General features: G+C 39.0%; 1 protein-coding gene across 4 annotated transcripts in view; it reads left to right on the forward strand.

The window, feature by feature from the left end:
• RB195_005560 (uncharacterized protein) overlaps positions 1 to 27350 on the forward strand; it is a gene marked incomplete at both ends in the record, with an annotated part of 123139 nt that overhangs the window by 89959 nt on the left and 5830 nt on the right. For 2 of the 4 annotated variants that reach the window (XM_064178140.1, XM_064178139.1), the window contains 23 exons: positions 406 to 505; positions 2039 to 2230; positions 10771 to 10869; positions 10927 to 11046; positions 11197 to 11234; positions 11349 to 11442; positions 11508 to 11660; positions 12299 to 12416; positions 14569 to 14625; positions 14719 to 14871; positions 14929 to 15133; positions 15500 to 15630; positions 18139 to 18205; positions 18306 to 18445; positions 18512 to 18658; positions 19716 to 19865; positions 22370 to 22464; positions 23884 to 23983; positions 25260 to 25364; positions 25450 to 25524; positions 26670 to 26783; positions 26861 to 27018; positions 27073 to 27233. In XM_064178140.1, coding sequence (XP_064035218.1) covers positions 406 to 505; positions 2039 to 2230; positions 10771 to 10869; positions 10927 to 11046; positions 11197 to 11234; positions 11349 to 11442; positions 11508 to 11660; positions 12299 to 12416; positions 14569 to 14625; positions 14719 to 14871; positions 14929 to 15133; positions 15500 to 15630; positions 18139 to 18205; positions 18306 to 18445; positions 18512 to 18658; positions 19716 to 19865; positions 22370 to 22464; positions 23884 to 23983; positions 25260 to 25364; positions 25450 to 25524; positions 26670 to 26783; positions 26861 to 27018; positions 27073 to 27233 — 2772 coding nt within the window. Of the gene's footprint in view, positions 1 to 405; positions 506 to 2038; positions 2235 to 8369; positions 8396 to 10770; positions 10870 to 10926; positions 11047 to 11196; positions 11235 to 11348; positions 11443 to 11507; positions 11661 to 12298; positions 12417 to 14568; positions 14626 to 14718; positions 14872 to 14928; positions 15134 to 15499; positions 15631 to 18138; positions 18206 to 18305; positions 18446 to 18511; positions 18659 to 19715; positions 19866 to 22369; positions 22465 to 23883; positions 23984 to 25259; positions 25365 to 25449; positions 25525 to 26669; positions 26784 to 26860; positions 27019 to 27072; positions 27234 to 27350 lie in introns of those variants that run through there. The other 2 variants (XM_064178142.1, XM_064178141.1) reach the window with 2 other exon arrangements.

A 27350-nucleotide genomic window follows, 5' to 3' on the forward strand; every position in this document is an offset into this window, starting at 1 on the left:
CGTTCATTATTCATTTTGACGATCGTCTTTGTGAAGAATATAAAGTTATGGTATTCTAGTTGTAATTTTGTACTGTTTCGTGATCTCAGAAAGAAAATGCGAGAGCACGAGCGGCTAAGAGCAAATTTGAACGAAACTCCCATGACTAAAACTTTCCATGCGTCTGAATACTACGTAAAACAAATATTTATTAGTTGCTCGAGTTCTCTAGCCACATAACCAGGGATGCGGAAATGTGGTGCAACCAACAGATTTTTTTTTAAATGCAGCTTGGTTTCTGGAAAAGCCCAAACTAGAAGTAGTGAGGAAAAAATAGAAGTGTGAATTAGAATATATGCTATGATTTCTGCATTTAGTCTGTTCGACGTTCCGATTCTCACGTTGATCTGATTATCGACTTTTCAGCTGATGGTGATTTCAACGATGTAGAACTGCCGAAGAAACGTGCAATGGTTGAAGCACGGAAGATTCGTGAAATCTACGAGATTGCTGAAGAAGATGAAACGTGATTACTTCTGATTATGTACATATAGCATATATAGTAAGACTGACAAACAAAAACAAACGGACATCTATTTGTAAGCGTGTGTGTGTATATGTGTATGCCCCTTCTTCTCCATCTCCTGTTCTTCCTGTTCCACTATTTCCGCTCCTACAATGCTCAAATGCACATGTGCCATTTTTGTTTCGTTGCTCTTTGCTGAACTCTCATGTGATGATACGATGTATGCAAAAATCGCCTGTCCTCCTCACGCTCCGCTGAGTTAGAATTGTCGATTAGTGTAGATCACAAAGCCATACGTTGTAGTGTACATCAGCGAATTTGATTCAGTTCTCTAGCGTAATTCTGAGGCGTGTCATGTCGTGATTGATCGGTGATCCGATGCGGATGGATCACCTGATACACGTCGAACCTTCTATGTTCCTCTATGCACAAGTCTCTTATTGATTGATTTTCGCTCGTATGCTCTTGACTTTGTGATTTGATTGCCTCTCTTTCGCTCGATTGTGAAACCATTCAAGCGGCTGTAGAGTTAAATTGCTCTTTATGTAGAGGGAAAAATCGATTTATTGATTAATTTCAGTTTTCAGCCGTGTGAATGGTTGCTTAATGTGGTTTTTCATGACTATATGGTCTTATAATGTGCCTGTACAGGAGCGCGGACGCCCGGCCGCGTACTGTGCCCTGTTGTGGTCGATCAAATAAATCAATATACTAATCTATATGTCCTTGTCGGTCCATGTCACTTAACACAAAGATTCGTGTCGTTTTGTCTGCGCCGTCGTGGATGCTCAGTCTAACCTGCAGATTTATTGATTTATCGATTAGTCTCCCACGATGGCGCGTGTAACACGAACACGGATATTGTCCTTGCGTGCTTGTATGGTGGTTTTCGTTGTTCGAGCCGAGGAAGAATGGGGAACTTCCGCAGCACTTCCGCAGCTTCGTCGCTCGACTCGGCTACGGTTGGGTGGATTGTGTGCAATTTTACGTGTATAATAGATATGTATGTGTGACGCATAGGTCGCCGAGCAGAAATAGTGATTGAATTAGCCGCCAGAATGGAGTGCTTGCATTCGTGGCGAGAACGGGCTATTCTATCGTGTGGATACAGCTAGAACAGTTAATAAGTGTGAATTGAGTGTGGTTTTGTTTCAATCGGCCAGTCGATAGCGCAGACCAGTAACACTGTGTCGTATCGATCGATAGAATAGTGGCGTTACGTCTTTTTTTATCGTAGTGAAACCGAATGGATGACGACCAATGTGGCACACACACACATACAGACACGAGTGAAATGCGTGGTGCACACTGTCCATCGAGCCGCACGTCGCGAATACCGCCCAGTCCTGTCTGAACACGACAAGCTGACCAATCACTATGTGACACGTCACCATGCGTCGCGTACGCGTGTGCGTCTGTCGTGCGCACCCACTTTTTATGGGGAAGCACGACAGTGGCACTGCTTGGAAACGTGACGTACGATGACGCAGCGTCAACGTAGATGGCAGTACGATGACTGTGCGGTATTTGCAGGCTTGCGGCAAGCGGCGCACCGTTCCGAGTACGTGAGCGACGAACTGCGGTTGAGTTTCTGGCTCAACTGAAACCACTAAGCGATGCATTGCAAAGGAATGTTGACATGTACAATAGCGTGGATCACGAGAACATTGTGCGATTCCACGAAGTGATCAAAGATGACGATCTGGCATTGATCGTCTACGAGAAGTGAGTTCTGCTGTCGATTCGAATTGATTAGTTCGCTTCACGATGCTGAAACTGAAAACTTGACGCGCCCACCTGGAACATACAGTTAAATGGGTAACAATTAGAAAGTTTACAGAAACCAAAAGCAACTGCTTGATTTCAAACTGATTTGAAAAGTGTGGTCAAAATCTGAAAAAGAAACTATTAATACAGGGAAATCTGGAATTGAAATCTCATCCATCGGTCAAAGCTATCTTTCTGGCACGTTTAGTTATCTCTCTATAGCAGCAATGGTTAAGAGTGGCCCCAGCATTTTTGTGAATACGTGGTTTAGCTGGACGCTTTGAGTCGGTCGCCACAATAAACGCTGTCTTTCCCTTACTTTATCCTTTATTTTAAACTGCTCATATCCATGGTTGCCTTCAAATTCATGAGAAACTGAATGTGTGGACATAACCGGTAAATAATGAACTATAAAAGTAACTGATGATTGTACAGCTAATACCCCTAGTTGGAAATCAATAATTCGAGAATCTTCCAAGGTCCCTGGTAGGAATAACTCCGAAGCAACCTATGCAGTGACATAATCGTATCAGTTCCGAACATGTCACTTGTTCATATTTGTCTGTAAAAAACATCTAGGAAGTGATTCAAATTAATTTAACTATGAAAACTTTCAAATGTTACAAAGTTTTCAAAATTTTGCGATTTTGGTTTCAACGAGGATTTTCAAATATCACAAAAATAGGTTAGAAGAATTCTGAAGAAAAAAAAACCATGAAAATAGCACGGCTGCATGTGTTTCCTTCTTTATCTAATCTAAAAAAAGAAACCATGTTTTCCAGAAACCGTACCCAAACTCTTTATTACCATTATTCTTTGGGCTATATCATTTCATTCTTTGAAAGTTCTTTTTCATGTCGTGCAAAATAATAAAACAAAGATAAATTCCTTTTTTGTGTTGATTACATACGTAACAATCGCTGTAGGAAGGGCTGTGCAGATGTTTTTTTTCTGCAAGTGTAGGAAGACATCCGAACGCGTGCATAATTGGTTGAGATTGAGGAAAAGTGGTTTATAACATGCATAAATATGAAATACAGAAATAGTCTTCATTTGTATTAGAAATATGTGGGTCATGTTACATTGTTGAAAAGCGATCAGTTAATATGTCAATGCCAATTAATGAATTAAAGGGTCAATCAGTTACGCATTTGATTACTTATCTATCAATTAGATTCCAAATTCTTCTTTTTTTGTTAGGATATCTATTTTAGGATTGAGTCTTTGGAATCTTCTATATTTAATTCCATGATTTTCTGTAATCTGTGCCAATTTTTTTTCTAGATGGCCTTCTTCCTGAACGAGAAAAACAACTGTATTTTGGGTATTCTGAAGGCGAAGGATAACATTTAGTGTCCATCTTGGGAAGACTTGTATAGAAACTTACATGGACCGAATAATTAAATGCTAGAATACCGTGTACAGGAAGTCATGATATCAGTGACTATTTTTATCTAGGACGCAGGGGTAATTGAAATGGTTGACTTTTCTTGCTTCGCTTGAAATCTTTAGATTTGTTCACCACGAAGGGTAAGAGGGTGAAAATTGTTGAAATTGTCTTTGACTTCAAGGGAAATCTAAGATTTTATTCGATCCGCTACTTAGCAGAGCAACAGACAAGTTTTCTTTAGAAAAATAACCCAAAAGTACCTCAGTAGTTGCCCTACACCTAATTGCTTCGTCATAGTCAAGCTGGCTTCCGTTAAATTCCTTGGAAAAGTGGAAAGGAACGGAACTGTGCTGTGTATTTTTTGCTTTTTGGTATGGTAAGTTGAATCTAAAATGAGGATCAAATGATCAAAAAGATCAGATGTGAGCTTTTGGTCCTCGCAAATAAGTCTAGATTCTGAACTGAATTTTGCTAGTTTTTGAAGTTGTGAGTGTGTGAGAAATTACATCAAGATGTAAGGAAACTTACTCTTTTGCAGCTTTTTTCGCACCGAAGTAGCTGGTATTTTTTTTCTGGACTTCCAGTAGTTTTAATTAATTAGCTTTAGACCTTTTAATTAATGTTGTGCAGAATTTTTAAGTGATTTTAATTTTAAATTTGTTTTCGTTGCACTGCAGCTGTACGTAGTCCCTTTACGTAATAAAAGATAGAGTGGTTAAAGGATAAAGTCACTGGTATAAATCCACTTGAGATCCGTCAACACATTTTTACTGCAATTCGAAATCGTTGAGGTTTTTGGAACGCGTGTTGGCCAAGATAGAATGAGTGAAGATAGAATGATGTAGTGGAAAAACCGAGGACGAGTTCACTGTGAATGGTGTCGCACCATCCAATTCAGAAAGATTCACAACTTCCCAACAAATGTTAGCAGCTCATATCTGTTTTACGTTCCCATATTTTATGTTTACCTAGTGTGAAATTCTCAGAAATCATAAATTTACAAATTTTATAGTTTTCATTTGTAGGTCAGAGACAGAATTTCGTTCTCTTCAGCCTAAAATTTACTTCTGCTGTGTCTAAATTGTTTTTCTTAGAATTTTTACCGCAGTTCTTTCTTGATTGTCAAAATTTTGTTAAAGACATCACCCCACGAATCTGAGGTGGTACGGATTTCAGGTGGAGTATTCTTAAACGGGATAGTAGATTGTGGAGAGGGGGTGATTCCGTCCATTTCTTCCTAATTGCCGTAAGAAATGGTCCGGAAGATGTTGCGCGTGCACAAGGCTGGCGCGCTCCAATCGAGCTTGTTGTAGAAAATAGCGCGCCTGAATGCTCGAAGCGGCATCTTCCGGATCTTTTTTTTACAACAATTAGGAAGAAATAGAATAACCGTTCCCTCCATAATCTACTACCCTGTATAAGAATACTCCCCCTGAAATCCGTGCCACCTCAGATTCGTGGGGTGATGCCTTTAAAGGAAGGTGGCCAAAAGCTCAAAGTTGCCATGAATTCTTGAAATTCGCATAACATTAACATGTAGTACTTTCTCCTATAAACACCAAAATAACCACAATACCGCAGAAATTCGAAGAAATTCCTCCATGATCGATTCTCGTGCATATGGGAGCTGCACTACGCATGCATGTGATATCATAACGACAGCCTTCAATTTTGCTTCTGTAGAGACATTGAGTCAAGCTATTGTTGCATTTGTTTGTGGGAAAACATGCTCCGTTTGAGCATTTAGATTGACTTCACATGTTAAAATCGCATAAAATGTGTTTCCCCTCTCGAAAACGACGATACGTTGTAACGTCGTTAAAGCGCGTTCGCTAACGCTTTGGATTCGGTCGTGGGAAGATCAAAGGGCAGCAACTATATTATATGGGTACAGATAGGTGCTATTATCTGTAGCTTCCAGTCGTTATCGCATAGAAAATATTTTTAAGTTTCAGAAAATAAAACAACTTTGAAGATCAACGAAATTTCTGGATGATCACTTCTATGATATTCTCGGAAGAGAATCAAAAAACTGTTGTGGGCGTGATTTCTAAAAAGAATTCTGCTTAATGTTTCTCTCCCTTCCTTAAAAGGAGATTTGGATAAAAGTGCACGTTATAGGGACTTTTTTAAATTAGAATTTTGAAACATTGCGTGCTTTTGGCTCATAACCTTGACTTCGAAGAAATTTTTTTTCGACACATTTGAATCTTCGATTTTGAAAGGTGGCACGGGGAAGAAATTTGCTATTTTGACTTATATCAAGGAGGTAAGGAAATTTTCTTTCAAGCGACGATAGGTTTAAAATATCTTAAAACCATAATTGTTGTGAACATGGCGACTCACCAAGTTTCAATCCACAAATAAATTATTTCGTTACTGGACAACTGTTTCTCTTCCCCAACTTCTCGATTCCGGTAAATATAATCAATAAACATCGCGTTTGCTGTAACATTGTCTTCTCCTGAAAAGAAACTGTTTTTCTCTCAAAAGTGGAAACATATAGCTTTACAATGCCGTTACTGAACAGCTGGAAGCAGAAGAAAGGGAACAAGGTTAATCTATCTTCACCAGCGTGGACTTAGGTGCTGTTACGGATGACATCAACGGAAGTGATTGCGAAGGCGCATCTGGAATCCAGCACGTCATAAAATGGACGAAAGAGGGAGGGATAGTAGATGAATTCTTCTGTGGGTGGGAGACACAAGAATCAGACTTCACTCAAATGCAAAAATCCAGCGAAAAAGAATTCCAATTGCACTGTCAACTTCAATTCAAACGGTAAAACACCAGAAATAGAAGCAAAAGAAAATAAATATGAATGTTATAAAAAGAGATTTTTGAAGAAACAGTAAAATTCTCAACAAATAAGGAGCCAAATCCTGGTAATCGTCGAACGACACTAAGAAACTGCTCCCATTTACTGCGCAACTGCGCGGAGCCAATGATTAATCTACGATGGGACCTCGAGCGCGACGGTTCGATTTGATCGAAGCCATATGAATCGGCGCCGATCCGCCACTGTACGCTTCATTGCGATTTCGTTTTTGCTTTCTGCCTGAAATGATGAAGTCGTTGACTTTCTCATACACTTGTGATATTTTTCCAAGGTGGGTGGCTAACTTTCCTAATAGATACATTTTCTTCGAGAAAATAATGTTATAAATAGTGGTTCCCTTTCCTGAATTTCCCTAAATTAACTCCCTAAATTTCCTGATTTCTCTATTGTTAGGGAAAGCTCCGGAAAAATTGGTTTCTTGAAATTGAAAGTTGAAAGCTCTAAAAATTTTTTGTCCTTTGCCCTGAGCTGTTTTAGGTGCACATCAACTGCCTTGACAATCTTATTAGTGTTGTTATTCATAGGATTCGTAATACTCATGGAGTCTCAACAAGTAGCTATTTATAAAGAAGTAAAGCTCTCGAAAGACAGGATTTTCTTGGATGAGACGCTGGACTATAACGCCATCTGATTGCTTTTTTTTTTTGAGAAGCAGTTTTTTGGAAAAAAAAAACACGTGAAAACTTGTTTTTTTAAGCAAAATCGCCATTATCTTTAAAGAAACATCTAGAGCCTGAACAGTTAGTTCGTCTGACCTTCCAGTTTTTCCGCTAAGTTCCGTAATCCTTGTTAACGTTCCTCTGATCCTTATTGACAAACATCTGATATCAAATCAGTATTGTCATTGTTTTCTTCTCAAAACTTCTCCGATAATACTTTACATCAAGCACATTGTGCGATTGGAAGTTTTTTTCCTCGTGAAATATAGCGAATTTTTTGTTGTTTTTTCTGCATTTGCTAAGGCGAGTATGCTTGAATGCAAAGTGGAAGTCTAAGTAATTTGAGGAATCGTTTCAAGGGCGGGTGCTGTGTAGCGGTTAGAGGTTCCGTTTCCTGCACGATCGATCGGAGGCTCGAATCCGCCCTAGTGCTCACCAGGCCTTTCATCCCTCCGGGGTCAATAAATTGATATCAGACTTGTCTGGGAGGATAAAAACACTGAACTGACACATCGGCTGGCCCCCGCAAGTCATTGTATAGGCCAGCTACACGTTCATGAACCTCAAACGATTCTGAATTGAAGTGAACGTGAGGTCGTATCGCAAACGGACTGTTTAACGCCAGAAACTTTATCCTTTACTTTAATTGTTTCAAGTTAAATTAATTGTTCTTTTAAAAGAAATATTCTTAAAATGTGATTCAAAGTAATCAGTTAGTCGTTTTGTAGCCATCATGGAGAACTAGCGAGAACCCCAAGAGTTTTGAGACCTCAACCGCAAGTTACTGTACCCTTACGGTTAATCTTTGTTCGTTCCAATCATTCGGTCGTCTAAAGAAATTGGACTCAAACAGATCCGAACACAGTGCAGCCGTGCATCACCCCACTTTTTCACCCTCTGTGCACAACAGCAGCTGTTTTTGCGCTGTGGTCCTGTTTGACGGTGAATCGCTCTCCGATTCGCTCATGCACTCTCTCGTCGAGACCCTTCGGGAATCCGCCACCTGCCTGTCCTTACACACTCCTGACGAACGAGTGCTCCTTGTCGGCGGAGTTTGTCATGGAGAACTGCGGCGACTGCTATGGAAGAGCAGCTCTTTAGCTGATTGATATTGCACTGGAAAATATTCGTTAAATTTATTCCTTTTCGGGCAGCTGCCATCTATTTATGTTTTTCTAATTAAACAGAAGACGTCGAAAGGACGATAAAATGGTCTACGAATTCATACCCGAGTAGTGAGTGCTTTTCCTCTTTTTTTCACCTTCTTATTTGGATTCTCTTTCCCCTCATATCTAATGCACGAGTTTTATCTTCGACAAAAATCTTTCGTCCTAATCTCACATCTCATTATTGAAAATGTTAACGAAATTTCAAGAATTTGATTTATTAAACTTCATACCTAGTCATGCTGATACTGCAAACGGTTGCCTAAGTTCCTCTATGCTGCAGCTTCCCTCTAGGCGCTTACTTAAAAGCATCACTCCACGAAACTGAGGTGGTAAGGATTTCAGCAAGTGTATTCGTATATGGGGTCGTAGATTAAGGAGAGGAGGGTGATTCCGTCCGTTTCTTCCTAATTACCGTAGAAAACGGCCCGGAAAATACGGCTTAGAGCGTTTTGGCGCGCTATTTTCTACAATGAGTTTGATTGGAGCGCGCCAACCGTGTGCACACGCCGCATCTTCCAAACCGTTTTTTACGCCAATAAAGGAAGAAATGGACGGAATCACCCCCCTCTCCATAATCTACTATCCCGTATACGAATACTCAACCTGAAATCCGCACTACCCCAGATTCGTGGGGTGATGCCTTTAAGTCGGAGGTTCTCACTGCAGGTTATCGCTGCTAGACCACCCTATTGCCTAAAAAAAGTAGTCAAACCAGATCTCCTTATTTCTGGAGCTTTTGGAAATTTCCTCGTACTTTCCCACTTTCGTATTTCGCATGTGCTCCTAATGTTAGGAAAAAGTTTCGAGTATTCGAATATTCGATTGCGAAATCCTGGACAACCTGCTGCAGACATAACTTTGAACAGAAGAGATGTTCACCTAGTTATTGAATAGTTTAATATTATACTATAATAACTTTTATTATTATCGCTGTATTCAAATGGATAAAAGTTTGAGAGATATTGCTGCATAACAATACTAATATATAATATTAATACTGAGGAATATTGATAGTTTAAGTATCCAAAGAAACCAGCGGAGTGAGTTTACAGAAAATACGACTTAGAGCGTTTTGGCGCGCTATTTTCTACACTGAGTTTGATTGGAGCGTTTTTGAGCTAAGGAGCTGAGTGTGCCAAACTCTTTTTTTTTTCTCAGTGGCACTTCAAAAGTTGTTTCTTTTTGAGAGTCGGTCAAAAGAAAATCTCCCAAAAAGAATGATTCTTAAGCTTGTAACCACGTTAAAATTACCAGTCAAATATCGCCAATTTATTTTTCAAAAAAAAGTTCACGAATTTCTGCTGAAAAACGACCACTTATTTTTCTCTATGTTTTTCCATATGGTGCTGGTCATTCTATGTAGACCTCAGTGATATTTGCAGAGCGTGGCAAGCATTTTCCAATTTTTCGTGATTTTTCTCACTTCACTTAATTTTCTGGTAGCATATGCGCTAGGAACAGCCGAGTTGCGTGAGAACAGATGGTATGTCCTTTGTCCAGGGCGGAGTGTAATGTACCAGTCAACGTTAGCTATCGATGCTGTACTGGTTTGTGAACTGTGGAAACACCAATGAGCAGTGTTGACCGATCGGATTTTCTGAATTTTATTGAAGGAAATTTGTGATTGGCCAAATTTGTTGCTATGGATGGAAACTCCAGATATTTGCGGAGTAAAGTGCTCTATCAATCACTTTTTATTTCAACATTCATATTCAACATTGTTTTATTTCAACATTATTTTTATTTTATTTATTTTTTTTATGCTAACGCCGTTTTGAGCGCATTCAACATCATACATGCACGAGTGATCAAATCTTCGGAAGTTCCCGCTCAGAACTTGTTCGAGAAAATATTGAATTCAGGAAATTCCTTCCTGAAACCCAGTTTACACTGTAGGAATAGCGGTCCTGTTTAGTAAAAAGGTGAATTCTATTGGTAACGACTACAGTTTTCGACGACAGATTTGTTTTCTTTTTCAAAATAACTACTTTTAAAGTGGTTACATCCATCACAGAGCACATTCTAAGTACTGTTAAAATATCTCAACTTGGTCTAAGTAAGTATTGTTTGACGAAATTTAGAAAGAAAAATCTGTAGGGATCAATTCTCGTTGTCAATTCGTGGTAGCTATGCACTGGCGGAAGGAAAAATAAAAAGACTGAAAATCTCGCTATATGTTGTAGAGTGCGCAAAGAAAAAAGGAGACACCACTGAAGAAGAAAATACTTTAAAAAAACAACTTATTATGTGAAGATGTCTCAGAAATAGTTGTGAAAGTATAACTGAATTTCTTGAAAAAAGGTGATATTCATGTATCTTATGAAGTGCACAGAAGTCATTCAGTCAATTATAAAAACGGTAGTTAATTCCCCTATGGTTTTCACACTTCTAAATTCTTCCAGTAGTAGTCAGTAATGGCCACTGATTACCTCTGATTCCAGCGCAACTAGCGCCCTCCTGGATTCGTTCACTCATCCTGGTGTCTCGATTGGTGAACCAATTGGAGAGGATCGTGAACGTATGGTTCAGATATTTGTCAGGTACGTTCATACATCGCCGTTTTCTCATTTAATGTCCTCCCATACGAATAAATCCAGACAACTGTTACTGGCGCTAAAACACATGCACGACATGAGAATTGCCCATTTGGACTTGCGACCGGAAACGATATTACTGCAGGACAATAAGCTGAAATTGGCAGATTTTGGACAATCCAGGTGAGCAGAAATTTGTTTCTTAAAGGACTAGTTACAATAACTTGAGCTTGTATAATAGCAACAGCTCACCTCTTGACCTGGTCAAGTTCGGAAAGTTCGATGCTGCGGTAGCCGCGGCTCTAACCAGAAGTCATTTTTTTTTCTTTTCAGGAGACTTTTACGTGGATTGATCACAGGAACAATTCAAGGTAAGACCACAAACCTTTCCAAAGACTCAGCTAATACCCTACTAGGGAGTAGTTATGGGTTCGAATTAAACCGCTGCTATACTTATTAACACCGTAATTCCACCATTTTCTCAGGATCTCCGGAATTTGTCTCACCCGAAATCGTTCGTGGATATCCGCTGACCCTTGCTACCGATATGTGGAGTGCTGGTACTCTTACCTACGTTTTGTAAGTCTGGAAAAAATGGTTTCTAACCGGCATTGATTGATGGCGTGAACATAATTGATTTTCAGACTAACCGGCATTTCTCCATTCCACGGTGACAATGACAATGAAACGCTGGCAAATGTAAATAATTGTGCTTATTCCGTCAAAGGCGAGGAATGGCAACCATTCACATCCGAAGCAGCTGATTTTGTGAAGAGTTTGCTGAAGGAAATCCCTGGGTAAGAGGTTGATAGAGCTGGATGGAGAAAGGAGGAAAGGAAAGAGAAGGAGGGAAATGTATGTGAAGACAATTAGCCAGATATTGATAGTTAAGACGGATATTTAGATAGACACAGATAGACTATCAGGAACAGATAAACTCACATGTCGGCCGGAGTACAAATTTAAAAAAAAAACAAGTAAATATGTCCATGGGCAGGTAAGCAAGTAGACAGGCCAGCTATGAGACGAGGTAGGACTATGGATGGACAGACGTTTCCATAGTCTGAGACCACTGTCAGCAAATTCTCTTCGTGGTACATATGTATACCGGCAGCAGTGAATGACAGAAATATCAGATAGGAAGAAAAACTGCCAGTTGAGAGGATAAAGTGGAAGGTAAACAAGCGAGAGCAGAAAATAAAGACAATAAAAAGAAGATGGAACGATAAGTTGAAGAAGAAAGGTAGATGAAATGAATCCCAAGGGTGCACATTTTATATGAACAAATTCATCAATGAAAAATGAGATTTTGATGAAAAAGAACTGGCAGACATCCTGAGAGCGCTAGCAGTGATAGGCAGAAAAAAATTATGGGAAGAAACAAAGAAAAAACAAGGACTTAGAGAACAAATTACAACGTGTCCTTTTTCTTCAGTGAACGACTAACAGTCGACGAAGCACTGGAACATCCATGGCTTTCCGATCCACATCTGAAGACCACACCATTGTCGGCCGATTCACTTAGAGAGTTCAAATATCAGCACAAATGGCTGGTGAGTTGTGAATAAACATTTTTAGAAATCGAATAAAATCCTGCAAAAAACAGTTTATAATTCCTTTCTCGAAATACTTTTGTTCACGAGGATCACCTTAATATTCGTGGAAAAAAGGCTTACTAGTTTATGTTGTGATACTTCTTTGCGCTACTTGAGGTAGACAGCGGAAACTACGTAGAGGAAAAAATCGTTGGAATTTTTATAGATGAAAAAATGAAAAAGAGAGGAAAAGAAGAAGAACCAAAGAATTCACCGACTATTGTAGGGATCTGAGAAATAAACGTTATTCTTCGTTTTCCTTTAGATTCCTAATTTAAACACTTTTCAACGTAAAACGTTAAAGTCTGAGCAGCTACTGAAATTATAGGAAGATTTTCTATTAGTATTCACTTGTTTTAAAGGAGCAGATTACCACGGGAGCTAAAATATCGTAACCGAATGGCGATTGACACAGTTCGGGATTGTGATTTCGGTGAGGAATAGTGAAAATAAACAAAAGTGTGGTGGTGTGTGCGTGTGTGAGGGATGCGACAACCAGATATCCGTCTTTTTTCGTCCGCCGTCTAGTGCGGCATGCAGCGTTCAGACAATGACATTTCTCTATGCACTCACTTTTCTCGCAACGCTTTGCAGTTTCTATTGATCTGAAATTTTTTTATTCATACAATTTTATTATAACCGTTTAAAGCAATCCTAGCTGCTCTCCATATAATATCGAACTATCGCTGATTAAGATTTTCTGTTCGATTCTATAATTTTTATAAACAAATAAAAAATATGAATGAATAAATAAATAAATATAGGGATATGTGAAGCAAATTTTCTATTTTCGGTTTATGTTGTTGTCTTCATTTTTCGCTCTTCTACTCTCGCCTTTTCGGATAAAATAATTCTGATGTGTTCGTTTCCAAATGCCATGTTTATGGCAGATTTCTTTAGAATAGCCATCAAACGGACTGTTGTTAAAAGGTTTTTTTTACGAGGCGTTTGTGAAAGTGACGCAGTTTACCTTGTTTTATAAACAAAAACGACGAAGAGAATAAATGAAAAATAAAATATGAATAAAGTAAATAAAACTTGGTGACCCCTAAATTTTACATATAACACTAAAGGAAGTTCCGTTGGTTTCATGGATTTCTTCCCGGCTTGGATATATTTAAAATTTCTGTATTTGCCAAGTACCTTCCGAAGTGTGAATCTTCGTTTCTTCTTTCCTAGAAATTTTCTGTTTCACCTAATTTTGAGGATATTTTCATTAGGTTGATTTAGTGTTGGCAGCAGTTCTGAGAAAGAAGAGTAGAGAAAATTTCTTCTAAGATAAAGTTTATAATCAATTGGAATAATATCATTTGAAAATTTTGAAACGAACGGAACATCACTCTCTAATCCCAACCAAAGAGCCCAATTCGTAGACTTTGATTTTCGCTTTTATTACTGCCCGTTTTTTCTTTGTTCGGATAAAGTTCTGAGAAAACTTCATTTGGCTGATGCTTACGTAGCTTACGCCCAGAAGAAGTACACCTCTCAAAATCTCAAAAATCCAACTTTTTGTCTACGGAAGATATTTTGTTTTCCGGGTATTTTTTGCAGAAAATTCTGATTTAGTAGTTTTTGATTCAGATTGATGATAAAAATAAAGCTACAGATTTCTTTATTTGTCTTCTTTCGCTATTGTGTTTTAATCCTGTACATAATTCCTCTTTTTCGATCTTCATATCAAGTTTTTTTTAGCTAATAACTTACCGAGTATAACTTTACCTATGGCCATTTTTTTCACACTTTTGAAGTCCTAAAATTCCATTCACCCCGGTAAATCTTATGCGTAGAATAGCTTCTCTTCAGAGTTACTTTATCACGTCACTCCACCACTCTTTTTTGAGGGGACTCGCAGCTAAGATATGTACTTACAAACAGTGCCAGATGCAAGACCATGTGTGTAAGACCATGAATCCTGAGAAATTAGGAAAGACTGGATCTGGAAGATAGGCGGAACATTGAAAAAATAGTAGTACTTACTAGCGGTTATGCTAAATATTTTGTGAGATTTCATCTGTCTGCTAAATTTGCATCGTGCAGAAATTTCCTTACTTTTTCACTCAAACAATCCTACATTCTGCTTCTCTTCCCGATGCAAAGACTGCGCTTTCAGGAGCGACGGGTCTTTGTTCAACAAACACCATCTGAACAGATACTGGAAGCGATCTTGGTAAGAAAAAATGTTCACCTGGTTTATTTTCTACGGAAATCATGAGAAATTTGGTGGAGCGTTCTCAAGAAATGTGAAGATCATCTTTTTTAGGCTCCATCCGTTACCACTATCGAACCGCAGAAACGTCCAGGACCGGAAAGTGTTCGTCCTGTAGAAATCTACGATTATCTACGGATTAAAGAACGACCACCACCGCCGGTGGAGGACTTACCGCGAAGAAGACGTGAACAAGCAGATCCAAGAGTCAGTAGAAAAAAGTCTAAGAAAAATCCTCGACATTTCTGCAATCCTTGTTTGCAGCAGTTTGGACCCAACGCTCCGCAACGTTTCGACCCTAGAGATCCAAGGAATCAACAACAATTTGATCCCCGGGATCCACGAGCACAGTTTTTCGACCCCCGCGATCCACGATTACAACAAGACCCTCGCCGACAGGGTCGCCCTATTCCTGTAGACAAAAGCGGCCGACCAATACAGCCTAAGAAAATCCCATTGGATCAGTACGGTAGGTATTGATTGCGTTGCGTAGCTGCACTAAAATAGAAGAGAATGTAGAGAGCATTTATCTTCTGCATATATGAGTCTTTTACTTGTAGACGCACTTGTGGATGCTCACTATCCTGGTAAGACCCTTTCTTGGTTGAGAAGCATCTACATTTTCCATTGCATTTTTTTCATACCTTCTTCTCTTTTTATACTTTTCACCGTAGTGCTTGCATTGTTTCTAGAGGTCTTGTTTTTATTTGCTGTTCAGCTTAAACGTTAGCCATATTCATTCTTCTTTTTAAAGTCTATGCAGTGGTAGCTAATAACTTTTTGAAGCGAAAGAAAAAAAAGTTGGACATTTGTTACAAGCGGTTACGGATTCTAGGCCGCTTATTCCGACCAGAAGACTTAGCCAGAATTCCACACGACTCGTTTGGAAGACCGCTAGATCTTGATCAGCGTCTGCCACCCGATCAGCTCGGAAGAGTTGTTGATCCTCCAGAAGAACTACGACAGGTACTTTATTGGTCCATATATGAAGAAGCTTCACTTGCTCTTTTTCTGAAAACGTCTTATTTCTACAATACTAGAGCTTTGTTCAAAAGAATTCTTTTTCCAAATGTAAAATTTGTTAAAAGAGAAAACCCATATTTTGGGAAGAACTCGGGGCGCACTTATGTGCATTTCACCACTCAAAAACGCGTAAATCGTTAATATTTCAGATTCGCACCTATAATTCTTTGTTTTTACCCAGTATTTCCTTCAAAAATTGATAAAGACTATCTGGTTGAGATCAACTGACCGTCGGTATTTGAATTCGCTGTATTTGAAAAAAAAAACACTTCATATTACTAATTACAGAGGAAAAATGTGTAAGATTTGAAGGTTCGCGACATTTTTCTCGAGAAATTATACACTTTTCAATTCTTATTCCGTTCCTCATTCCATCTCATTATTCCTTATCATGAAATTCAATGACTTTTCTAACCACTCAAAATAAATACTCAAAATATGCCGATGTCACAATCCTATGTTTTACCAACAGCTGTTCATTCAAATTTAAGAATTGTAGAGTACGATTTTTGCTTTTTTCTTGTCAAAAAACTTTTTTTCATTATTCCTTTCCTGAACTGTTTTCTATTACTTACAGGTACATATGTAAATACATAAATTACCGACCAATTAATTGGTCGCTCATTTGTGAGTTGTTTGTTTTCTTTTCTGTTTTTATAGGTCCATTAGCAGCGTAGGATGTGTATGATTTGAAATAACCAGTTACTAGGAAAGAATTCAGGTGCACTAAAATGTCATAGTGCTTCTTAGGTGTGTGCAACTTACATGTGATTTCGATTTTTGGTCATCCGGGTACTGTAGTAGCCTTAGAGCGCTCACCCTTCAAAAACTAAATAAATTTAGAATACGAAAAAATATTTTTGGGAAAACGTTGAGGTAAACAGCACGTTGACGGGTAATAAAAAAAAGGCGATGGGTTCTTAAACACTTTGAAAACCAGTTGAGGTCGTATACATTGCACTCAGCTCATCTCCCTCACATCTCCAGAAATATTTTCTGTGAGCACATTATCGTCTTGGAAGATATTTTGACGTGAAGATAAGGTGCGAATTTTTTATTGAACTTCTATTTACTTTCCTATCCATTTGTTTCCTCGATGTTTTATATTTTCATTGGATTTTCTTCAAAGATTAGCCTACATAAGATCATTCCGAGCATTATTGCGCGCTGTCATTCCGGGGTTTTTTTTTTTCATTTATGGTTCTGAGAAGATGAAATAGAATATGATCCACACAATGAAGTATATTATCCACCTTAGGGAAAATTACAAATTCAGCTACGTGTTTGTTTGAATGTTTCTTCGGAATACGCTCAAGAACTCAAAAGTTTTAGGACAGAGATAAGCCCAGTAAAACATATCCACTCGAACAAACGGCTATCTGATGTCAAAAAATCCGACAGTTTTTTTTTTGTATAGAGCTTCTGTAGATCCTCGAAGTGGTAATCAACACCGAGGTCTTCTAGGACTTTCAGTGAAAAAAGTTAGGATATCTTTGCGTAGGTGGACAGTAAGAAGTAAACGAAGAATTGTCACAGTAGCTCAGTGCTCAGTTGACAACCGTTCTTCTTTCCTATGTTTACATTCGCCTTCTGCCATCAAATCGTTCATTGAGACCTCCGTCGTCAATAGTTTAGATCGGTGTTTGTCAGTGTAGACGTGTCCTATGGACAATTTCTTCCCAATGTTATTCTGGAATTAAGCCCATTTCACAAAATTACTTCTACCAAAAAATTTCTCTCCTCTTTTCACCACCGGTTCCTTGGAAGGCATTATCTGCACCTCACTAGAACGAGCACAATTGAGAATATACTACTGTGATCACTTATATAAGGTTAAGTGATAATAGGTTATTCAAAAATTTCGCTATTGACAATATTATAAGAAGATCGTCGAATCTCTTTTATATGTAATAAATAAATTATCTTAGTATGTTTACATTGTTAAAATACACCACTACGGAGTCGGTGGACTAGATAGTAGACCTAGAACGTGACCTCATTGGTACCCCTCAGTAAAAATCCCGAAGAGGTGGTTGTTCAGCTTGTCGAGCAGCTCTCAGGAGAAGTAACTGAGTGTGCAAGTTTCATGGTTCTTTTCTTGGTTATCAAGTTATAGAAAGGTCTCGTTTCACTTTTCGTTCTTATCTCGTGGTTTCAGTTTGACTAACCCCTACGATCAATAGCTATATTTCACTCATTTCTTAAATACAGAACCTCAATTTGTTTTGAGGATATTTCTATGTGTGGTAATGATAATATTTAGTTGGGAACCTGGTGGAGCTTTTAGTTTAATAATAGAATTTTTTAGACATAAAGATCGAGTACCGTACCTAGTTGCTGAATTTTTCTAGACATAGAGGTAGAGTCGTGATACGTGGAGGAGTGGTTTCTTTTTCACTTTGAAATCTGGAAAGTTCTTTCCCCTAAGACAGGAAAACAGTTATTTTTCAGTCGCGACAATTTGGACCAGTACCAGTCGACCGATTTGGCCGTCCCATCCAGTCACCTCCTAGACCACGTAAGTACATATTTCCCCTTCTTTTTCTCTTCTCGGTTCTTTTTCCGCTAACCGCATTCGCTCATATTTTTCACTGAGGTCCTCTAACAACCAGTTGCAGAAGACCAAGCTCGACCACCTCCTGACTATAACGTTCAAGAGAAAAAGAAGCTAATCCCTCAGCCTAAAGGTGAAACTCCTTCGAAGAAAGAGATGAAGAGAAGTAGAGAGGATGAAATGGAGGATGCTGGGTTGCCTTATGTACGTAGAAAGTCCACTGTCATCTACAGTAACACGTTGATTTATTAAGATTGTTTGTAAAAACAGGTCCCACTCCGTATGATCCGCGGAGAGCATCGGCAAATTGAGGAAGAAATTGCTAATCGGATTTTGTCCGATATATCCGAAGAAGGTTCTATGACTGGCAGCATGGGAAGTATGGAGGATTTAGAGGCAATCGTTGCACCGAAGAAGGTAAGAATCTTAGTGCTATTCTTTCGGGGAATTCTATTCTCCATGGACTATTTTTGGGCAAAAGAATGTCGTTTCAAGCAAGAATTAAGCACCAAAACTAAATATTGATGTTGCAAGAAAATGAATTTTCAAGGCAGCATACCACGAATCTGGGGTGGTATGGACTTCAGGAGGAGAGTTTGGAGAGGTGGGTGATTCCGTCCATTTCTTGATAATTAGCGTAAGAAACGGCCCGGAAGATGCGGCGTGTGCACACGTCTGGCGCGCTCCAATCGAACTCGTAGTAGAAAATAGCGCGCCGGAACGTTCGAAACCGTATCTTCCGGGCCGTTTTTTACGCCACTTAGGAAGAAATGGACGGGATTGATCTACGATCCCGTGTACGAATACACCTGAAATCCCTACCACCTCAGATTCGTGGGGTGATGCCTTTAAAAGAGAGTGAAATGAAGCAAGCTAGGTCCATCCGTCGGAAAAGTGATCTGAGTTCCACTGCCTCCATCTGATAATATCTCTGAGGTCTAATTAGCTTTTGAGCACATTACTCGCCATTAACATATGAATGTGTTGTTCTTTTCAAACGTTAAGTATTTTCTTGTTTTATTTTGGAAGAATTCTAGCATAATTTTTGAGAATGTGTTTAACGTTAAAGGCATCGTCTCTTCCTTTCCTCGCTCATCATCTGCTGCGCACGTGTTCATCGTGGTCATTTCGCGGTTTTTATAGTTGAGTCGCTTGCGCGCAATGTCGCAAGCAGTGAATTTGCTACTTGAATATTCGAAGATTGTTGCATTCGATTTTCTCACAAAGTTATTTTTCCATGGATCAGTTTTGCTTCCTTGAAAATGAACAAAGAAATCGAGTAAGTTAGAATCTTGCTGATTTTTTAAAATGATTTATTCTCAACCATTCCCTCCTAGAATAGAGAGAACTAATTAAGGCTCTGTTTCCGTTAATTCACAAAACGGTGCTCAAATGCTTCATAAACGACAAATTAATTCTACAAACAATCGTTTGATTTCTTTGGTTTCTTACATATTTCCGTCCATTGATTTAGCTCGCTGAGCCGAAACCTCGCTCACGATCCACTACGCCTAGAGCTGAATCTGATGCCTCCACGCCAACCATATCTCCTGTGAATACGGTAAAGGAAAGCGAATTCTTCAGCGATAACGATTTGAACGGTCTTCCTCCAAAGGATATTGAGGTTGGTGGATTTTCTGCGACATAAACTCTACATGCAAAATTGATAGCTACGTAATTACGCCCATAACCCAGGTTAAAGAAGAGGACGTTTAAAAATCTGGGAAATTTGTATAAGGAAATAATTGCTGCTTTGATGGACGCTAGTGTTTCATAAGGACGTTTCCCGAAATCTGCAGGAATCTCTCTAAAATTGGGAACCGCGATGACCCTGAAAAAAGCAAATCCATTCCAAAATTGTTTGTTCTTGCGGCTGCTCTATTTATCTGGACTGTTCGTCACTGGCAGTCTTCACGTGCCACTTCACTCCACTACGTTTCCGCCTCCTCAGGATTTCAGGCGATTATCGATCCATTATCTTGGGTTCTTATCACGGCTGTAAGCTGTTCTCGTGTTATCTCTTGCATCTCAAACTGTTGTTTCTAAAAGAAATATAGTTGTTATGCATGCAGATCAGTATCGACCGCTATTGATCCGTCGATTGCCACCCAGGCTTGTTTTTCTCTATTGTGATGATGTTTTGAACTAGCAGTCCACTCAACTCTTGAGCAAATGTTCATTTCTCCACTCGACATCGCACTGTTTTTCCTGCTTTCTGGACTAGGCTAGAGGCTTTATTTAGAGTCAGAAAAACCCGTCCCATGTCCGAGACGATGACTCTTGTCCATACCAAATTGGCTCCACGAGAGTCAAACACGAAAATCTCATGTTTGGATCATAGTATTGAGAAAAAGCGCCTTAAAGCAGCTAAGGTAAGTATCCAGGTAGCGGAATTGATCATTATAAGATACGGTAGGTTTTTTTTTCGTGTGATCGAGAACACTATTGAATTTTCCATGCTCGACTTTCAATAAACGACGGAATAACAATGATTAAGAGTACGTTTCTCAAAGTTGAGCTGCACATTTTTGTGGTTGTGATTTTTGTCCTCGGGTAACCTTTCGCCAAGTTCGCTTTTTCACAGTCTGAAAGTGTGAAATCGAAAATAGGGGAAGAAAATCATAAATCCAATAGGATTAGAGTGGAGAAAAATCTTCTCTGATTCTAAGCTACACTTTGTATTTGTATCTCTGAGTATGCACTTCATATCCTTTCAATCCAAAGTAGACTTAGAAATTCCTTTGTTGGGCAGGTGAGACGTTTTTCGGTTAAATCATTTCGATTTCACCTTTTCGATTTCTGAAGAAGGCGAAATTGCCGAAACAGTAGGCAGAGATAATGGATTCAACAATTTCGTGTGTTGTTCAACTCTAAGAAAAATTTGTCAAATGTTTGCAATCTCAAATAAACTCTATGAATTATTTCCTGGAAGGGAGTTTGGTTCTGTACCTCCACGACAATCGTAGTGATCTACATAGTTTCATTCTTTGAGCATACATCTGGATAGCGTAGCTATCTTGAGATCAGCGCGCTTCAAGGTGATCTCGGCTTATTTCATTCGGATAGCTTGGATTGTGCGGGAATTTTTGTTTGAATGTCTTTCAAATCTAACTAATAACATAGATAGTTTGCAACTATTAAGCATTTTCCCGTTCACTTTTAATTAGTGGTTAAAACGGATTTTTCTATTCCATTTTTAAATTTATACAATTCTCCTTGACATTGCTGTGTATGTATAGTGCTAGAGTTTGTTTACATTTAACAGCCCAACAAATTGAACGGACATAGCTTAGGAATTTATCCACAGTGTATTTTAGCAACGTGTAGGTTCACAGACCCGTTAAATTGTTCGAACCACACTTTTTTAATAACTGTGAGAACTGTAAGTTGCCGTTACGTTCTCAGCCGATATGCCGCGGAAGAACTTGGAAAACACCACATTGCTATTTATTTTTGTATTTTGCTATTGCTGTTCACATTCACTTATAGAGAAAATATCAAAGTTGCAACCAGTTCGATCCTGAGAGGCAGGGTATCACGATATTGACGTAGTGTGGAGACCTCCTGGAAAATATAAGTGTTTGGGCGTAGATTACGGTAATGAGCGTAATCTCAGTTTCCCTTAATCGTCCTAAAAGAGGCGTGGGAAAAAGCGTTCGTCCTACCAGGTGATTGGGAACGCGCCACCTTTGTGCACGTACCGTATCCACGTGCGAGCGGTCGAAGAGGGTCAGTGAGGTATCCTCATCAGCTTATTCAAGTAAAACCAATAAATAAGTAAATATATAAGGCCACTGAGGAGCCCGGTTGTTTAAGGAGGAGCGCTTTAACGTCTTTCATAGTACCCACGCCGTCTTTCAGGACAGTTACGGGAAGATGAGCGGCGCTGCGCTCCACACTGTACTCTATATCTTCCATATATTATATTTCGCACCCCTACGTCAATTTGGGGATACGCTGCTTTTAACAATGGTGAGGGTATGTAGAAAACCAGCCAAAGCGTTGTATAAGGAATACTTGAGCTTTCCAATAGTCAACAATGCTAATGTACCCATTCGTTTTTCTACCTAAGAAAAAAGGATTTAAGTTGAATTCTTATCTTTCAAGTTTAAATCCACTCATATTCAGGTGCTTGAACGAGCCGACAATGATCCATCAATTCCAGTCGGGGCTCCCCTCTTTCTCGAAGGACTTCACCCCAACACAATGGTTCTCGAGACAAAGTGAGCATGTTTTACGAACGTCTTCGTATGAAAACTCATTATGGTCGTAGGAATGATACGCTTCCAAAAAAAGGGATTATTGTTTTCTTCAAAACAGTTCCGTGGGAAGTATGTTTTAGTATTCTGTGGAATATTCTGGAAATGTTACAGAAATGTAGGGGATGTGTATGTTATGTAAGTATGATACATAGTGTGGTGAATGCTGCTACAAAAGGAGGCTGAACCTAAAGTGATTGGAAAGTGGAGAGTTGAAAAAAGAAACAGAATGAACAACTGACTGTTTTTCTGAAAAAAAAATCCATTGTGGAGTATTGGAAAATCTCTTGTGCATTGAACGAAATTTTTGTACTTAACGGCGAAGTTTAATGGGAAATGAGAAGAGAATGCGGCATGCATAAGAGCGCAAGAAAACATTGCAAATCGTCGTAACTTTGTTAAAACATGAAATTAATGCGCCACTACGATTCCGGCAAATCTCTACTTTTGAAGCATCTCGTTAACTTATAGCTCAGAGGGCTCTGTCTCTCAGTAATCACACAGTATATCGCAGGTTTTCTTAACGTCTACTTTCCTTTTCTTCTTTTTGCATGAATTTAGTGTTTTTGTTTTTGATGTGATCTAGTGGATTATTGTTAGTTTCTTCTCCTTTGTGTTGAAATGAATAAATAAATAGGAAATAAGTTGCAAACGAACGCGAAACCTAATGAATTAATAGTATGTAGGCTGAGTTGGAAACGAAGAGTTGGACGACTTTTCAGAGTGAATGAATGAGCAGGGTGAAGTGCGAGCGAATGAATGAATGAACGAATGAATGAATAGATGGATGAATGGCGATACGTTTTTGTCAAAAAAAGCGAATGAATGAACGAACGAACGAATGAATAGATGGATGGATGGCGACACGTTTTTGTCAAAGAAAGGTGGTTTTCTTCGCTCATTAAAGAAAACTGAATAGGAATTGAATGTACGCCTGAGTAGGAAGTGAATGAATTAATGAATGATTAATTATGTAGGTGAATGAATGTTGATTCAAATAAAAAGTCCTAAGTTCCTTAATTTCCAATTTTTCAATATCAGTTCCTCTTTTGAGTTCTTAACCAAAGAGAACCCAGGCGAATTACAGTGTCTTCGTTTTTTTTTTTTTAAATTCCGAAACTCTCATCTTGTCCTATTAGGAAAATCTCTATTATCATGTAAATTTTATTTTAATCTTTTAACAATTTTCTCTGTCTTTTTCTTCTTTTTCCTTTTTTTTATTTTTTAAATGCGTGTTACAATATTGGGGAATTTCTAACATTTTACCTTCAAACTACTTGTAATCTAAAATGTTTTTATTTTCAGCTACATATTTCCTTGATATATCTCTATTATGGTAATTCTCCGTACTGGGCAGCTGTTTCCCCAAAATATTCATTTCAGACAGCGAACACCATCTCCAGCTGGTTTGTCACCACGTCGCTCGAAACCAGGTACAAAGAGTCCCGTATTGCTTTCACCCGGACGTGAACATTCCATGGAGGTGAGCAATATTTCTGGAAGCGTTTCTAGGAAAATGTTCTTTCCACAGCTTGTTCGCCAGCGTTTCCCTCGAACTTTTAATCTCCCTGCTTATTGAGGTGATTTCGCTTTTTCCCCATCTGCTTCTACTGAGTTCCTTGAGAAATGCTATTCTGTTCTCCTTTTGAGACTTTTTTGTTCCATTTGTTTGAATACTAATTCCACCGTATCTTTTTGTTGTGGATTGTTTGAGGAACTTTACTAACAGGAATAGTTGGGCACTGTGAAAATTTCTGTTCTCTTGTGGAAGACTGATTCCTATTACCCAGCATCTTCAAAATCATCACATAACAAACGATATCTGTACAATGTTGTTGTCTGTGCAGTGTATCTGTACAGACGTTTATTTTCGTAGTTGTTCGACTTGCGAGTTTGAAAAACCTACATTTTTATGCCGAAACACGTAAGAGCATGAAAAATTCGGAACTTTTTTCTCCTACTGCTCGAAATGTTTTTGAAACAATCCTTCTTCTGCTTTTCTAGATTCTAACCGAGCAGAAGTAAGTTAGTATCATTTACTCTTTATAGTTATTTCACTCCTTTTTTGATGTCACTACTCTATCCACCACACTTCGTCCTTGAGGAAGATCTCGGACTATATTTTCGCCAACGGTCATGTTTGTTCTCGAGACTCAAAGAATTCCGTTTGTGCATCCATTTATCTGCTTTTGCTCATGACTTTGCGAGTAGAACTAATTCATGTTTCCGAAATGTCGGGGAGTATCTCACGAATTTATTCGGGTCAAAACGGCTTGAACCCAAGTGTAGTTGCACTGCGTTCCAAACAGTGCGGTGAGGCTTGCGGAGTCCACCTCGGTCGCTCTGACTGCCCCAACTCACACAACTGCTCCAAACCTCAGGTGGTATTGACTCGAACATTCGAATAACTCAAAATCCGACTTGAACATTCATGCACTTAAAATTACAATCTCATGGAAAGTTTGATTATTTGAGCGAATGAATCATGTTAGGAATGCTTTTGAATTCGCTACTTCTGCTGCTTCTGTGACACCGAAGACTAACCTTAACTATTCTCAATGCTGTTTCAAAAAATAGAATTTTACTCAATCCTGTCGAATCATTGGACGAGAAATTCCCAGCAAAGCACTTAAATTCTGGAAAAATAAGAAAATGTCAGAATGCCAAAACCTTTTCTCATTAGAATTCTTTGACAACTGTCTCTTTTCAACGATTGTACGGGAATAACACAATCAAAAGTGCCTGACTGCTCCTTAAAGGTGATAATTGCGACGAAACGTGGAAAACCCGGCTTTTTGCCACCGGGCGAAGTGGCACCGGAGATCGACGATGAAGACGCAAAAATGGACGAAAGGAAAAAGAAGGTGTTTTGTTAGAGCATGTTTTCTACCTGCAAGAAAGCATTCTATTCACGACGATGAAGTTCATACGTTTTTTTTTTCTTTTCAGATGAAGCCTCTTACGCATAAGGATGAGTTCCAGGATTTGCGAGATAAACTGAAACGTGAAGACGAGCGTAGGAAGGTTAGTTTTTTTAACTAGAGAATTTTTCCGGACGTTAATGATCACTTTCAAGAGCTCCGGAAAGGAATACTGTAATGTTATTATGCTCTAAAAAGTAGTTCAATAGTAAAAAAAAATGCAGTAAAAAAACATGGATAATTCTCCCAAAGCATGGAAAATTCATGAAAATTACATAGGAAACCATGTCTTTAGTAGTTAACGAACGACTCTTCGAGTTGGTCTAAAGTTATCCAACATGGTACCGCTTACTAATTTAGGTCTAAATTATTTAAATGTTTACTTGACCCTATGAATGACAATGTATTACAAAATAAACCTACTAAAAAGAACAAGAAAACGAAAAGGAGAAGACCGATTTCTCTGCAAATACGGTTTTATTTGCTAATGGATGTAGGTCTGTGTAGTGAGCGAATTTTAGCAAAGCTTGCTGAGGGGAAGGGCCTAGGGTTACACTTCCCAAGAGTCGTGTAGATTTTATGGGCCGAGGCCAGTTGTTAAGTGTGTTTGTTGGTCCAAACATTGTTCGGATGCTATTTCTGAAACTAATGGTAGTATTATGACGAAAATTTGCACGAAAATGATCGTAAAACTCAGTGTGACACAGTTGTCATGTTAAACGCCGGTCCGTTTCTATTGAACTTTTTTCTGGAAGAAAATTGCAGCATTATTCGATCCTAATCTCTACCCGTACAACTGTACTGATACTTCATTTCGGCTTTTTTATTTATTTATTGCCATCACTGAAAAAATAAGCTAGCAGGACAAACAACAAGTTGTGCGAACGGCAGAACTATAATGTACAACATTTCCGAAAAAAAAAAACTGGTCACCCTCGCTACACTGGTCATCCTCGCTACCAGATCCGACGTCGACATTGTTTGTCCTCAAGAAACTGAGGCCCCACCCATCTTTGCTTGTCTCACGGAATATCGCTATCACCACCCCTTCGCCTCTCCTTCACCGCTGCACACACAACGAAATTCAATTCGGAACGAGTTTCTGATGAATTTCTGAATTTTTGCACTGTTTTTTTTTACCTCTGGGGTGTGTGGGTTCGAAGATTTGTATTTTTCTGCTATATAATTCTGTTTGCTCAATATTTCACACAGAAGCAGAAATGTGTATCAACACTGGACTCATTTTAGGCCGACAGAGAGGAATTAGAAAGATATCGTCCTAAGAATATCTACAAGGATGACATGGAGTTTGACAGACCAACATATGACGTAGATGATTCGCCATGGGACTCTCACTATCAGGTAGACAATAATTTTTTCTTGGAATTACCAATTTCTTGTTTATTTTTCACTTTTTCTCTCTCAAAGATATCTCCTAGATTGGTCCTGACACTTACCTGATGGCCACCCGAGGCCCTTCGTTTAACAGTCGCGTTCGGGATTATCGTCGTGAACTTTGGGGCGATGGTGCACCTCTGGTCACACAGGGTATTCTCGGTTTTAGAAATCAGGATATTACTGTCAGAGAACGAAGAAGGTACTGATTCCCATTTCTGGAGCGATCTACCAGAAGTTGATGGACGAGTTTCAGATACACGGATATTCTTCGCGAGAAACAAGCTGGTGTGCAACCGAAACCGAATGAGCACGTCACTGCTCTGCAAAAGGCCCCATCGCTGACGGCGATCGAGAGAATTAAGGCCGATATCGAGAAAGTAGCACCAAGTGCAACAAAAAGGAACGCAGACGGGAGTGAGTTGATTTCCACATTAACATTTTCATCGCTGCGTGACCCACCGACGGATTAATCTTTTTTTTTTTTTTTTGACAAGAGCAATCTAACCTAATACTGGGTCTCTGGGTCTCGTT

Source organism: Necator americanus, chromosome I, assembly GCF_031761385.1.
Source record: "Necator americanus strain Aroian chromosome I, whole genome shotgun sequence".
Taxonomy (NCBI): Eukaryota; Metazoa; Nematoda; class Chromadorea; order Rhabditida; family Ancylostomatidae; genus Necator; species Necator americanus.